Below are 15,224 nucleotides of genomic sequence, written 5' to 3'. Positions count from 1 at the left end.
TGGGATTTTTTAAGAGTCTATGATGTATTATTTATCATTCAGGAATACATTTGAGGTTTTAATTACAGAAAACAGACTTATTAGCATGAGAAAGATTTAAACAGTAGCATTTTCTGCATTCATATTTCATTCTTATTTCTACTCAAACATGAGAAAAAGGAGTAGAAAAGGAATGGATAATCATCCACCTATGATTCATTCTGGTGTTTGGAAGGCACTGGTAAGGTGAAGAACTGTACAATTCTTATCAGCTAAAATGATAAATGTATGTGAATTGCTATGTTTAAATTTCAAGCCTCAATTTGTGGAGCATGTATTCCTGAGGTAGTGGCTAAGGGAATATCCTCACTGTGCTTCAGGCATCCCTTCTCAGCGTGAGCAGTGGGAGTTGCCTTTCCCTCTTACTGTGTAAGCTGTGTTGCACCATCCTCACACCATCCTTCCTTCTTCAGCAGAAATCTTAATTCTTTCCTTCTGACTTGTTCATCATTATGGATATGGAAGGGGAAAAAATGTACCAAGTCAGAGAGTGCAGGATGAAAGTTATGGCAGTGGAATTTACAGTCTTTGTGTGCTCACCGCTATCAGAATTTGCATGACTTCTGAATCCATTTTATGTAACTACCCTAGACTAGAAAATCTGAAAGCCATTTCAAACTTGGGAGTTCACTAAAATTCACACTTTCAGTTGAGCTATTGCTGGATCCTGAGCTAAGGAGCTTTTTAGGATCTGGGCTTGACTATTATCCTGAATTTGACTCCTGTTGTCTCAGTGGACTACATTAGGGTCCCTTGGGTTTGTGCCAGCTTGAGAAAATACTTTAAGACAAGAATTCTTGATTTCAGTTTTCTAAAATTTACTTCACTGATGACATGTAGAAACAGGAGACCTGGTTACCCAGGATATGGAGAAGGCTGAAGTACTCAGTGACTTTTTTACATCAGTCTTCACCAACAAGTATTGCAGCCACACTACCAAGTTGCAGAAGGCAAAGGTGAAGACAGGGACTGGGAGAATGAAGAACCACCCACTATAGGAGAAGATCAGGTTCAAGACCATCTAAGGAACCTGAAGGTGCACAAGTCCATGGGACCTGATAAGATGGATCCACGAGTCCTGAGGGAACTGGCCGATGAAGTTGCTAAGCCACTGTCCATCCTATTTGAGAAATCATGGCAGTCTGTTGAAGTTCCTGCAGACGGGAAAAGGAGAAACATAACCCCCATTTTTAAAAAGGGGGAAAAAAGAAGACTCAGGAAACTACAGGCCAGTCAGTCTCACCTCTGTGCCCAGCAAGATCATGGACCAGGTCCTCCTGGAAACTATGCTAGGGCACATGGGAAACGAGGTGATTGGTGACAGCCAACATGGCTTCACTGAGGGCAAATCATGTCTGACAAATTTGGTGGCCTTCTACAACAGGGTTACAGCACTGGTGGCTAAGGGAACAGCAACTGACGTCATCTACCTGGACTTGTACAAAGCATTTGACACTGTCCCGCATGACATCCTTGTCTCTAAATTGGGGAGACATGGATTTGATGGATGGACCACTCAGCAGATAAGGAATTGGCTGGATGGTCGCACTCAAAGAGTTGTGGTCAACGGCTCAATGTTGAAGTGGAAAGCAGTGATGAGTGGTGTTCCTCAGGGATCAGTATTGGGACTGGCGCTGTTTAAAGTCTTTGTCGGCGACATGGACAGTGGGATTGAGTGCACCCTCAGCAGTTTTGCTGACAACAGCAAAGTGTGTGGTGTGGTCAACACACTGGAGGGAAGGGATGCCATCCAGAGGGACCTTTACAGTCTTGAGTGGTGGGACCGTGCAAACCTCATGAAATTCAGCAAGGCCAAGAGGGAGGTCCTGCACATGGATCAGGACAATGCCTGGTATCAATGCAGACGGGGGGATGAAGGGCTTGAGAGCAGCCCTGCGGAGAAGGACTTGATACTGGTGGATGAAAAACTGAATATGAGCCAGCAATGTGCACTTGCAGCCCAGAAAGCCAATCACATCCTGGGCTGCATCAAAAGAAGCGTGACCAGCAGGTCAAAGGAAGTGATTCTGCCCCTCTACTCTGCTCTCATAGACCCAACCTGGAGTATTGCATACATCTCTGGGCCCCGCAGTGTAAGGAAAACATGGATCTGCTTAAGTGGGTCCAGAGGAGGCCATGAAGATCAGGGGGCTGGAGCATCTCCCTTATGAGGACAGGCTGAGAGAGTTGGGGTTGTTCAGCCTGGAGAAGAGAAGACTCCAGGGAGACCTTATAGTGACCTTTCAGTACTTAAAGGACGCCTACAGGAAAGATGTCAAGGCACTCTTTATCAGGGAGTGTAGTGACAGGACGAGGGGTAATGGTTTTAAACTGAAAGGGGGTAGATTCAGATTAGATATATGGAGGAAGTTCTTCACTGTGAGTGTGGTGAGACACTGAAACAGGTTGCCCAGAGAGGTTGTGGATGCCCCCTCCCTGGCAGTGTTCAAGGCCGGGTTGGACGGGGCTTTGAGCACCTGATCTAGTGGAAGGTGTCCCTGCCCATGGCAGGGAGGTTGGAACTAGATGATCTTGAAGGTCCCTTCCAATCCAAACCATTCTATGATTCTATGAATCTTGGAGTAACAGACAACTTGCAAAAAACCATAAATCTCTGGAAGTTGCACAGGTAGAGAATTCCTGACTGGAAGGCAGAGACAGTGTATAGCTTGTTCTGTAGCTGGGAAGTGATATGTAGATCCCTGGTTTCCTCCTCCATTTAAGAGGAAGTGAAAGTTAGAGTCCTGCAAGGTTCAACACATATTACTGGTACCAGAGTCCCCACTGTAATGTTTCTGCATGCTTAAATGTTAAAGAGAGCTGAAATGATTTAATCTCATCCCAGCTCAATTTGCAAGACAATAGAAGCACCTTAAATTAAAATGGTCCCTTGTTAGGAGGGGAGGAAGAAAGAGGAGGATGTCCGGGAAGTTCTACATGTGTTATCTTGGCTGATTCATTCATTTTTCTAACCTCTTAATTTCCTAGACAGGCAGCTACTAGTGTCAGTATTCAAAGAAATGACTTGCATTCCCACAAAAAGGCAACTTTGGCAAAAATATCATCAAATATGGTAGCTAAACTAAGCAGCATCTTCAGATAGAGAACAAACTTCATTAGTACAGTCCTGAAGTTGAGTTGGACAGGGCAAGGAAAGAAAATAGTAGGAGAGTGGAGGTCATGCTGAAGAAAATTTAAGTTGGTTTACTAAGCTGGAAATCACCATTTTCTCATCTGTACATATGTTGGTAACATTTAAATAGAATAAAAATTTTTAGAGATCCTGGGAATGTGGTATATTTTTATACTGGAAGAAGAACTTAATGAGAAGTTCTCATAATAGAATCTTAGTCAAGTGAACAGGAATAAAATATCCCTCTATGACTGCAACAGAACCACATTTTAAACTCTACTCCATACATAGCTGGCAAATTTATCTTATTTCCTTCCTTTCTTACCAAATCCAGCTACTGCAGCTGGATTTCAGATCTGCAGGAGCCATATATCTAGAATTTTAACAAGGATGGAAGAAAGCAGCACATTTCTTTACTCTGAATGCAGTTATAGCACCAGTAATTCCAGCACTTGTGTGCAAGGCAGGGGAAGCTGTATCAGAATAGTTGCACCTGCTTTTCAGCAAGTTACTTGGATTTAAGTTGACTAACATTAGTGATCATTTATACCTAATATTGATATTTAGGGAAGTTTATCTATTTGGCTGATAGGTAAAGGAAGACAGCAGCATTTTATGGAAAATTGCTGATTCAGTCAGCTGGACCCAGGAGAGGGTGAAAATCTGCAATCTTGATATTGAGGGAACCACTAAAACTGCTGAGAGTCTAGAAAACTAGCAAAGAGGTTCTGAAGGCAAAGCTTAGACTGAGATATGGGTAACTGAAGACCAGGTTCTCCATGATAGCAATCTTTGAAATATTTTTGCTACCATATGCAAGACCATGGGGAAAGAACATGAGTAAGGAAAGGGGCTCAAAATCATTAGGAGCTAAGAATATTTTTGAACTAAAGGAAACTAATAATAGGAATGACATCTTCATTTTAACAGAAATGGAACCAGGCAGCTGACACTTTAAAAAGCTTAGAGCTTTTTAAATTTAAGGAAAAGCAGAATAGTGCACAGGAGCACATTTGGAACTATACTAAGAGGGAAGTCATGAAAAACATATATCCCTGGCTACAGGATAAAAAAGAACCTGGTAGTAGGACATGATGAACAAAGTCTCACTTAAATTGGAGGTAAAAGACTGGGAAAGAAAGGAAAGTTTCTGTAACCTCAAAATTAGATAGGAAAATTAAAATGCTTAGCTTTAAGGAAGCTAAGAAACAAAATGAAACTGATTAGTCATGTTGAAAATGTAACAGAAGGAAACCAGTCAGTGAGTAACACCAAGTTAAAAACATACGGGAAAGACAGAATAGGACATGCAACTGGTGCCATGTGTTAACAGAAGTTTACTGTAAAGACAGATTGGTAAAGCAGTTGTATCAACAATTCACCACTTATATCAACATGCTCATGGACTGAAATGTGGAATCTTTAGAATTAGAATAATAACATTATTAATATAAATATGATTGATAATATTAAAGACTATATTGCCAATGACCTGACCAAGGTTATTACAATGGCTGTGACTTGCTGTAGTGGATCAGAAACCCTGTGAGAGGGAACTGTATTTCTTCTTTTACCTTTGTAGTATAAATGTCATAATTAGGTCCAACATTCAGACCACATTTTTAGATCCCATAAATGACTGGTTTGGGAAGCAGTTTCTCAGGAAGCAGAGTAATTTCTGGACTTAATTCTGAGCAGTACACAAGGTCTCTTTCATGTGTTGTCAAGGAGTTGTAACATTGGCCATGTTGATGTTAAATTATCTTTGATGGAGTAACAGGAGCCGAAGAATCTTAGTCATTGTTCTTAACTTAAAAAAGGACTTAACTATGTAAAAAGGGAGCAGCCTGTGAAAAGGAAACAAATTTTTACATGTGACTATTTCAAAATATCATATCAGATGCTCAGGGTAAATACATATTTAAAAGACATGGCTAAACCAATATAGCTAAAAAGCAGGACGAGATAAGTTAGAAGGAGGAAGGTATTCATAAAAACATGTTAGCTGTATCAAATGGCATACAAAGGATCAAAACTCCAGTAGGCTAAATGTAACACAGTAGTCCAAGCAGTATGTAAGAATTTTAAAATAAAGGTAACTATTTTTGCAAATTGCATGCAGGGCTGCCACAGAGACTCATGACAATCAGAGCTTAGCAGGACTATTCAGAGACACTAAGGCTATTGAAGAAAATAAATTCTTGATAATGTATGGTTGCACCTTTTTTTCCAACAAGTAACCAATTCTGATGTCAAAGTTAACCCTGCTTTGAGCAGGGAATAGGACCAGATGATTTCCAGAGGTCCTTTCCAACTTTCATGTTTTGTGATTCTATGATTCTGTTCGGGGAAAACTGCTGCATCATAAATCAAAAGACTACCTCTCATCACCTCATGAACAATTGGATGCAGTAACACAGGTATACTGTCATTCCATAATAAATTCCTGTCTTCTGTCATACTGTAGAGGACAAAAAAGCAGATTAACCAGTCTCCTTCTACTTTGTCTGTTTGTATTAGTTGAAAGACTTAACTAAGAATTTAAATGACTCATAATTTGAGTCATTTAGTTCATACCTAGCTTAATTACAAACATTTTGTTAAATGCACAGTTAAAGAAAAAGGGATCTAGTGGAGTGAATCTATTCTGACTTCTGCTTCACATGTAAAGTATTTTTAAGTCCAGGAAAGAGAGGGAGAAAGAAACCTCACAGACAGAAGAGCCTGCATACTTTCTGTTCTGATAATGACTGCAATAGATCATGTATCTTCCGTTCTCCTGGTGGACTTGGAGTCCTTTGTGTGAACACTTAAATGATCTTGACACCATTATTGGATCTCAGTCTTGCATTGTTAGGTGAAAAAGGCTATTTTTCTCTTTGTGAAAGACTTACTTCTAAAATCTGTAATAGTAATAAATAATGAGAGCTCATGAGGTCTAGCCAGTAGCCTTGTGGATGAGACACACATCTAGATGTGGGTGTCTCACCCACATCATCATGCAATCACTTCTGTATCAGTTATTCTGAGTTCTGTGTTCTTGGAAATATTTCTGTTGTCTACCAAGAGAGAGTAACATATATGTTGGAAATCTTGGGAAAGTAAATAATTGTGATATTTTAAATTTTTTTTTCCACATTACAGTACTCAAGGTCACTCAAGAAAACTTAGCTGTAATGGTGACTGAATTTCAGAGACAGAAGATTCACTTTTTTTTTTTTTTAATTAAAACATTTTATGGCATTTTACATAAAAGACATGGGATTTCTCATACCGGAAACTAGCTACCTCTTAAAATGTTAGTGAAGCATGCAAAAAATCTGTCTAGAAATTTTGCTCAGCCTTGATTCTGAAGGAAGTGTCATGAAAATTACTTTTTTCTGATCCAGTTAATGTTTTGGGAGTTTGTTAAAGGAAGAAAAATCAAGTTGAAAGACTGAAAACAAAATTTTAAAAATATTTTTACTTGAATGAGATTCGAAAGTACACAGATATTAGACTAATAATAATTTTTAATATAGCACTTCATCCTATGCTGTCAGTGACAGCTATTGCAGTGGTTCTTAAAATGTGGAAAGCTGTTAATTGTGAACGTGTCATAGTTATTATGTAAATTTGCACTGCGGGGTATGCAAACAGTTAACTAGGCCATATGAATTTCTTTGCCAGTTTCCACAAATTATGCTGCAGGGATCCAGCTTTTTTTAGCTGATGACACTAGTTTACAATTCAAACTGTAATATACTATATAATATACAAATCTCAGCAAAGCAAGGTTGGGCAAGGTTAAATACAATATGTTTGAACAAGGGAGGGTTGAGAGGAATTAGAAAATCTTCATCTAGTCGTGAGAGTTTGAGTTTTCTCTACCTTTCTGATTTTGTCTTGAAAGCTTCTCCATATGGATTGCAAATGTTTCCCTTCTTTTCTATTTTTTTATTTGAACAACAGGTTTGCCTGAACTGTTTTTCCTGTTAGGAAAATATTCCAGCTGCACCTATTTCCTGTTGGTTAATCAATGGACTGCTTCTGTCCCCCACAAAGACAAAAGTGTGCATGCTTGAATGCCACTAGTGTGAAGTCTTAATGTAGTTCTGATGTTTACTGTATAATAATACCCATCTAGCTCAACGCATTATATAAAAACACTAATGAACATAATGTTCCATGAAGATACTGTATGCAGATTGAAAAGTAGTTCTCACTTGCCTGAGTTGACAGGTTGCTTTATTTCAGTTCACAGCTTGTTTATAATGGCACAAGAATTTAGTTTAAATGGTTAAAATGGTCTTTCTGCTGAACTATTTTAGTTTAGCACTATCACCTCTTTCATCCCCACATATACTGTGAATTTTCTTGCATGTGAATGAATATAGTTCATGTAAAGAGAGTAGAAGCATTGATGACTGAAGTTTCCTTTCAAAAGAACATGTATACTATGAGCATCGGTGGTGCAAATTTCTTCATGAAACCTCCCTAGTTCTTCTTAACTCTGGTTGGAAAAGGCTCTCTTGAGTGCTAAGCTTTTTGTCCCTTTGCTGAAAATCCCAACACAATTGGAAACAGACCAAAAATATAAAATGCTAATAATTATATAATTATTAATGGAATTACAGTTTGTTATTAGTATTAACCAAGTAATCTTATATTTAAATTGTGCTTTCTAATAGTTTGTTATTATTACTTGCTTTATGACAACATAAGTACTTGAGTAATACAGTTATGAACTGTGCATTAAGAAGAATTTTATTTATGTTCAAGAAAATAACATAGCCATTTATGAAAAAAAACAGTGAAAACATTTTTACAACTGAAATAAACTGAGACTGCTTATTTTAATTGAAATAGTATTGTCTTCAGTAATTCCTACAGATAAATAATTCCTGAAAATAACACTATTAACAAGCTTCTATTCAGGCTTGCTTTCCAAAGCAGGCTTACTGATAAGTTTGCAAATTCCTTTTTCAAAACACAGCTGTCTTAATTGAATATTCCAGAGCTATCAGAATAGCTTTTTGAACTTGATGCCCAAACTAACCTAAATCCAACAGTAACATTATTGATGGATAGTTTTTCAATATCTAGGTATTAATATAAAAACCTCCTGGACCTCTGAATCATGCAAGTCACAGAAGCCAGTCTCGAAGTCTATCATGAAAAAAGGTGGAATAGATCCAAGGAAATGTTCTGTCATGGCTTCGTATTTTTAGAGGGCAACTTTAGTAACACAATGTAAAGAACATAGAACATACAGCTCTTTCAGCAGCAGCTCATATGTGTATTCCTATAAGCATGAATTTCATGCGTTACGTGCAACACAAGTAACTCCTGAATGCAGGAGAAAATCTCACATGGTGAAAATATCTGCAGTGTACAAGTAATTCACAAGTTATATCATTTAAAATCCATGACACATCTTTTGGCAGCTAATTAGCATTCAATATCTGTTTTAAATCAGCAAATGGGCAAGAAGTAATTGGATAAAAATGGATCCCAGTAAAACAGATTATGACAATTGAAAAATACTTTCAAATAGCAAACTACCATGATATATGGCCACATATACAAAAGCCCATAGGGAATATTCAAGTGGTTGACCTTAATCTTATTTGATATCTGATTGTGTAGGCCCTTGAGTAGGAACACCAAGAAATTCAACTTTCAATTAAGTAGAAGACTTTTTTCTTATGGTACTGCTGGCATGATACAAATAATACATGTTTTCATGGCCCATTTGAATGATGTCAGAATTTTCATTCTGAAACTAAATTGCCATTTTATCTGCACTGTAGGTTGCCAGGACTGTTCTTACTCTCTAGTTCATCATTGTGTGCTGCCTCCTTGTAAAAGAACATAAAGTTACTGAAGTCATTGTTCATTGTGCAGACTTCTTGCTTCTCCAACTAACTTGCCTACACTCAGTTGTCTAAGTAACCCTGTCCTTCTTGGTGTTTGTTTAGTATGCCCCTACACAACCAACTTACAGTTTCATGGTTATTCCATTTACAAATTACATTTTTCATCATAGTACTAAATATCTGTTGTTTTCCTTCTAAGAGTCTCTCTTGAATCCTGGCAGACTTCACCAGCCAACTGTGAGATCTGCCTGTCTAAGGCTTTCCTTTCAGTCCAGCTTCCTAAAACAGCCCAAACCTATGAAAGAATTTCTCTTTGACTTCTCCAGGCAGGCCTGTGGTTATTCTTCTGTGTGATTTCAGCTCGTGAATGTATAAGTCAGTAATATGCAAAGTTGATTCTTCCAGAAGAAACAGTCCAACAGTATCAATTCTTAAAGGATTTCCCCTGCAACTACTTGGTACTGGGCCACTAATTCTCTTTAAAATATTTAAATATTATATTAAGTAGAAAAATTTAATCCTTTTCAAAGCAGTCAGTTGTCTGGACCAGCATTACCCATTTTCTAGGACCAAAGCAATTTTTGGCAGTATTAGTAATGCTCAGGAACAACAGAACTGTTTTCTGTCAGGAAAAAATAATTTGTGCAGGGAACAGTGCTGTGCTGAGAGATGTCCTCTGTGGAATTTCTGAAGGGCTGAAAACAATCACAAAACTCATAGGCTTTTTGGTGAAATGCATAATGGATTTTGACCTCGCCTCATTAAACAGCAGTACATAATACATTATGTATAAAACCCTCAACACACACAATAAACATTTTACAGCAGGGTAAAAATGGAACAGAAGGAGACCAGAAATCAAAAGAACCCTATCTTCTTGTTAAATTACATGCTTCTGGAAATCATTCTTGTTGGAATTAATTTGACCAAATGCTTATGTCTAAAGCATGTAGGTATGTACATATGAAAAAGTCATCCCAGGCTTGCTTTTTTTTTTTTTTTTGAAAGAAGTTAAACACATCTGAGGTGCAGTTCACTGGATGTCTAAAATATACATCTAAAATAAGTCAGATAAATAATTCCTAGAGGGGTAGGTTTATCTCCATTAACCATAAAGCGAGTTCAGGTTGACTTGCTCAGATATTGAAAGCTAAATTGTTGGTATTTAACATTGTGAAATGAATACTAACCTCAGAGACCACTTGTGATGAGGCTGACATCGAAACATGAAGATCTGAGAATTAATGTACTCTTTATCAAATGGTGTTTCTATTGCCAAATTTACCTTGAAGATGTAGCGAACAGCAATACAAGGAACAGACAAAGTTTAGGTGCCACAGCTAGAGATTTGTTGTTGAAGGCTCAGCTAACTTCATGAGACTCTGCAGTTTCTGAAGAATGGTCCATTTTCCCACAGCCCTATTGAAATAACCATTTAAGTGTACTTAGAAGTGGATTTTATCTCCTTAAAAAAAAAAAAGCAGTCTGTCTTCTGAAGGGGCTTCTATTACTATGGAAGTATTAGTATCTGTCATCTGTCTTGTTTCTTGTTATACTGACGCTTAATAAGTATGTGTAATGAAGGAAACCATAAGCAACTCAGATGATACCCTCTGATAGGGTATTAGATAGTCGTACTATACCTGAGCAAGAACTGCACGGGTTATTTCTCAAAGTATATCTGTTGGTGTCACCAGATAACAGTTACTGCATCCTATCCTGTAAGTTACAGGGTTCAGGAGAAATTTGTGTGGAAGTAAGGGTAAAGGTTTTTCTAAGCATTTTATGAAACCCATTGTATGTATAAATGTCCTGGTTTGTCTTACTTGGCAGAGCATGGTAAGTAGATTTAAGATAGCGGGCAACTTCTATGGGAGTGATATGGTTTGTTATACAATGATTAGCAGGAAAATGGCAAAAAAAATTAGTAGCAATTCATATATAAACAGTATCCTATAATCAGTACTAGGTGCTTGAGTAGTACACAGAACTGAAAAATATAATCTGTTTTAAACAAACGTAGTTCACGTGATGAATATTAAGCAACATCTTGTACATCTATAATGTTTTGCAGTAATGTTAAGCCAAGTTATTTCAGAATCTATGATTCTCCACTAATAAATCCTTATACTATTTTCAGTATTTTCAGCAGAAGAAAAGATTTATATACACAGTATCATGAACAACTGAGACTGATAGCAGCAAAAGATTAATTACAATATTGTCCCATAATGGCTGTAGCACAGTTACATTATGAACTGCTGATGATCAAGTCTTATTTTTTAATATAAATAAACAACCAATTAAAAGATTTTTGAATGGAAGTGCAGAAATAAGATGAATACTGCATGTATGGAAAGAGATAATGCATGAACTTCCATTCAGTTTTAAGCTTATATTGCGTTCTCTGTCTTGTAGTTTGATAGGAAGCTACAGGAACAAAAGATGACATCTTTCTAAAGATGAGGGTTAGAACTGAGAGCCGTAAGCTTGTTACAGACACAGGATGACTCTGCAGGAGACTTGAAAAGAGCTTCTTTAACACCTTCGAGTAATTCAGCGGCTGGGCAAGGATGTTATTTAATCACGTTTTGAAAGCTGTGTGGGCAGAGCACAGTGATCTCATTTCCAGGCATAAATTCAGAATTGAGAGGAGACATTGTGTGAAACCTGTCTGAAGGTGCTCTCTCATTTGGGAACATTATATTGTAGGAAAGTTGACCAGTTTTTGGTTGTAAGATGCCTGTGGATATACCTGGCTCATGGGAAGTGCTTGAAGTTACAATAACTATTTCCTTTTTGACATGTATGGTTGGTTTGGTTTTTTTTAATTTATATTGATGGAAATGAGACACATGTTGCCCACTGTTGTTCTACATAAGCAGCTTCAGCTGCTGAGATCTTATTCTCTTGGCTGAAATTGTAAGCTTTAATGAATGGTTTGAATTGTTGGTGCTGTAAAGGTAGAAGTTAGTGAATATCTTCATGTTTTAAGGAAGTGAAATTGGTAAGATTTCTTTAAATTCAAACAATGCTTCTTTAAGAACTATAATATAGAGTGAAGGAAGTTGTTTAAACCCAGTAAGTAAAGTTTTTATTGCTAATATATCTTTAAATATGAATATCCAATAAATTCAGAAATCATTATTTCTTTTACATTATTAAGAACCATTTCATTTCTTTATATACAGATTCTGAAGCTTAACATATTTTGGCATTCCAGTGATACACAGTTAAGTTTTGCAACACAGAGAATGCATTTTATTTCTGAATTGAGGAAAGAATATGTAGAAGTGTTTTTAAACCTGTGCTTACAAGGTACCGTTATCACTTGTAACTATTTTTACAGTAAAATTATATTGTTCTGTGAACCACAGATTATGATATGATCGTATGAAATATTTTGTGATGGGAGAATTAGAATAGTATGAAAAATGGGAGGAAATCGTTGCCGTTCTATATAGGATAAAATAAATTTAAGCTTAGTCCTGAAAATAGCAATTGATGCAGTTTGTATGTTAAAACCTCACATCATGTGTACCAAAAAGTAAGATGTAAGCGTAATTTGAATGGGACATGATAAAAATGCTTTCTAGGTAAAACTTCATGAGAGTTTCTAGTAACTTCCTATTACAATTATATCTTCATATTTTCCTTGGGGTTTTATATAAATATTTTTAATTTAACTCAAAAAACTAAGCAGTCCCTTTTTTTCTTTACATAGCAGATGGTACGTGAACAATACACTACAACGACACCAGGCACTAGCCTAGAGAGGCCGAAGAATGAATATGTCTACAAAATTGGAATTTATGGCTGGAGAAAGCGTTGCCTCTACCTGTTTGTTCTCCTCCTGCTTATCATCCTAGTTGTGAATTTTTCTTTGACAATTTGGATTCTTAAAGTGATGTGGTTTTCCCCAGTAAGTGTCCGCTTTAATTTTCCATTCTTTTCATAGTCTCTTCTTTTCCTTGCCTCACCACTTCACTTATTTTGTATATACATCAGCTTCTCTGTAACAGATGGTTCTTTTTTCTTCCTTCTCAACTGTAATTTGTACTTTCGTTGAAAGTATATAAAAAATATCTACCTTTGAACATACTTCCTGATCTGTCATTTCTGTATTGGTAATAATCTTTAAAATACTGAGGTTGTTGATACCTTATATTGAGGTGAATTCTAACCATTCTAAGAGAATGAATTTTACCATTGTCTCATAGTCTCTGTTTAGTTTATATTTTATAATTGTGTTTGCTGTAATTTTATCTGATACAGAATTCCTTAGTGTTAAAATATTGCTGACAGTTGCTGTTTTTTCTTAGCTTCCTTCTCCTATTTATCAGAATCTCAAATTTAACAATTTATTTGCCCAATTAATTACAGCTCAGAGGTAGTTATTACTACTTCGTGCTTGAGGCTAAGCAGCTATATTATTCAGGAATAAATTTAATAACTTTCCACTGCCATATATATTTTAATATTTATAATGTAATTTTGCAGGTAGGAGATTAAAGGCTAACTTTCAGAAGTCTGCAAGATGTAGCTTTAGTCAGAATGCAATAAAATGCATCAGTGAATATTGAAGCTAAGCTAATTTGTTCCTAACATGTAGTTGTGATACACAGGTGATTTGAATAGACTTGTTACAAGGAAAACAATAATAGTAAATTCCTACAGCTCTGCCTTTGCTACTGAAGAAAGTGTTATATTAAAGTTCCCATTATCTATTGTTATTACACCTCTGTCACTAAATGAAGGCCATTTTATCTTCATAGAAGCATTTCTATACTTTACTTTCTCTTACTGTAAAGAAAGTAGGTTAATTTTAAGTGGTACTTACTAATACAGTTACTAGTGCTTGAATTCCCGTCAGGTTTCTTCCCCCACATAAATTCTTTTCAGCACTGTTACTGTCATACAGATTACAATGTAGAACATCTTAGAACACATATAATTTTTCTGTTATGCAGGTCATATGGAAGATGTGTACTTAGTGACTACACATCATGAGTCACAGAGAACCTGTATAACTTGAAATTTTTATCTGTGTGGCTCAGGTTTATATTTTTAAGGAGTTTTAAAATTTTCTGTTGGTTTGGTTTCTTTGTGTGAAACTGGGTATTTCTTCTCTAGTATCAGTCAGGACTGAAAAAATAGCATCAGAAACTCCACTTCTAGGAACTCCTATCTCCTACTAGTTATCTGTGAGAAAGACACCAAAAGCCTTGATCTGCTGAGGGACAGTGTCCTTCTGCCTTGGCAACAAGAGCAGTGGAAATAACAGCTCAAGTAGTGCAGGCTTACATTCTTTCACAGGGTATACTATGAATGCCATGATTATAAGGGTTTTCCTAATTCTCTGTTAAACAATCTGCATTCCTGACATACCTGGTTAAATAGTTAGTTAACTGTAATGCCTTCATTCATTTGGGATAATTTTAGGGAAACATCTACATTTCAGCTAAACATCCGCTATAAGAACATTTGTGCAAATTACACATGTATGTCACAATCCTCAGCAAAAGTATGTGTGAGGTCTTTAATGAACGGAGAACTTTTTTAGCTGGGTATTGTTTTAATAGAGTGTATCTGTCAAGACAAGAAGTAAACTCTGAAGATATCAGAAATATCCAGAGAAGTGCTGCTAGCCTCTAGAAGTCTAAGAAGGAGTATAGGCATTAACTTCATGTTCAAAGTCTGGAAGTATAATTGAAGCATCACAGTTATTTCCTCTGTCTAAGGAAATACTGTTTGTAAACAATGAGTGTGACAGTCATAGAAATTACCAATGCTATCATCAAACCCTTTTCCTGATGGAATTAAGCATTTATGCTGCCAAGTTTTTGGTTATTGTTTGAAAGAGAGTTATATTCTCAGAAATAGATTTTTATGGTTCTTGAGTTCCAAGCTTGACAAGTATTTGCTATTTAGGAAATCAGTTGATTCACATATATCCTACTTATCCAATTAAACATTCCCATTATTGAGAAGAGTTTAAAAGTAATTGTGAAATATTATCCTATGCAGTCATCAGTTATTTGGCAAATACTAGTCTGTGAGCTGTGATAACGCTTTTTATATTTATTAATTATGTGTTCTAAGTATAGTAGGTAGAGATTACACTACTTATTATGTTAAATATTAATAATACATATTGTAATTTTAGCTAATACTTTAAAAGTATTTAGTCCTAG

The 15,224-nt window shown here is 36.4% G+C and overlaps 1 protein-coding gene across 13 annotated transcripts in view; it reads left to right on the top strand.

The window, feature by feature from the left end:
• SGCG (sarcoglycan gamma) overlaps nt 1-15,224 on the top strand; it is a 149,786-nt gene that overhangs the window by 62,372 nt on the left and 72,190 nt on the right. For 7 of the 13 annotated variants that reach the window (XM_074860045.1, XM_074860035.1, XM_074860032.1 and 4 more), the window contains one exon: nt 12,755-12,952. In XM_074860045.1, the coding sequence (XP_074716146.1) occupies nt 12,758-12,952 (195 nt within the window). In that variant the 5' untranslated portion in view covers nt 12,755-12,757. Of the gene's footprint in view, nt 1-12,221; nt 12,349-12,754; nt 12,953-15,224 lie in introns of all 13 variants that reach the window. The other 6 variants (XM_074860042.1, XM_074860036.1, XM_074860044.1 and 3 more) reach the window with 3 other exon arrangements.

This window comes from Strix uralensis, chromosome 2 (genome assembly GCF_047716275.1).
Source record: "Strix uralensis isolate ZFMK-TIS-50842 chromosome 2, bStrUra1, whole genome shotgun sequence".
NCBI lineage: Eukaryota > Metazoa > Chordata > Aves > Strigiformes > Strigidae > Strix > Strix uralensis.
This window is presented reverse-complemented; position numbering and strand designations above follow the sequence as displayed.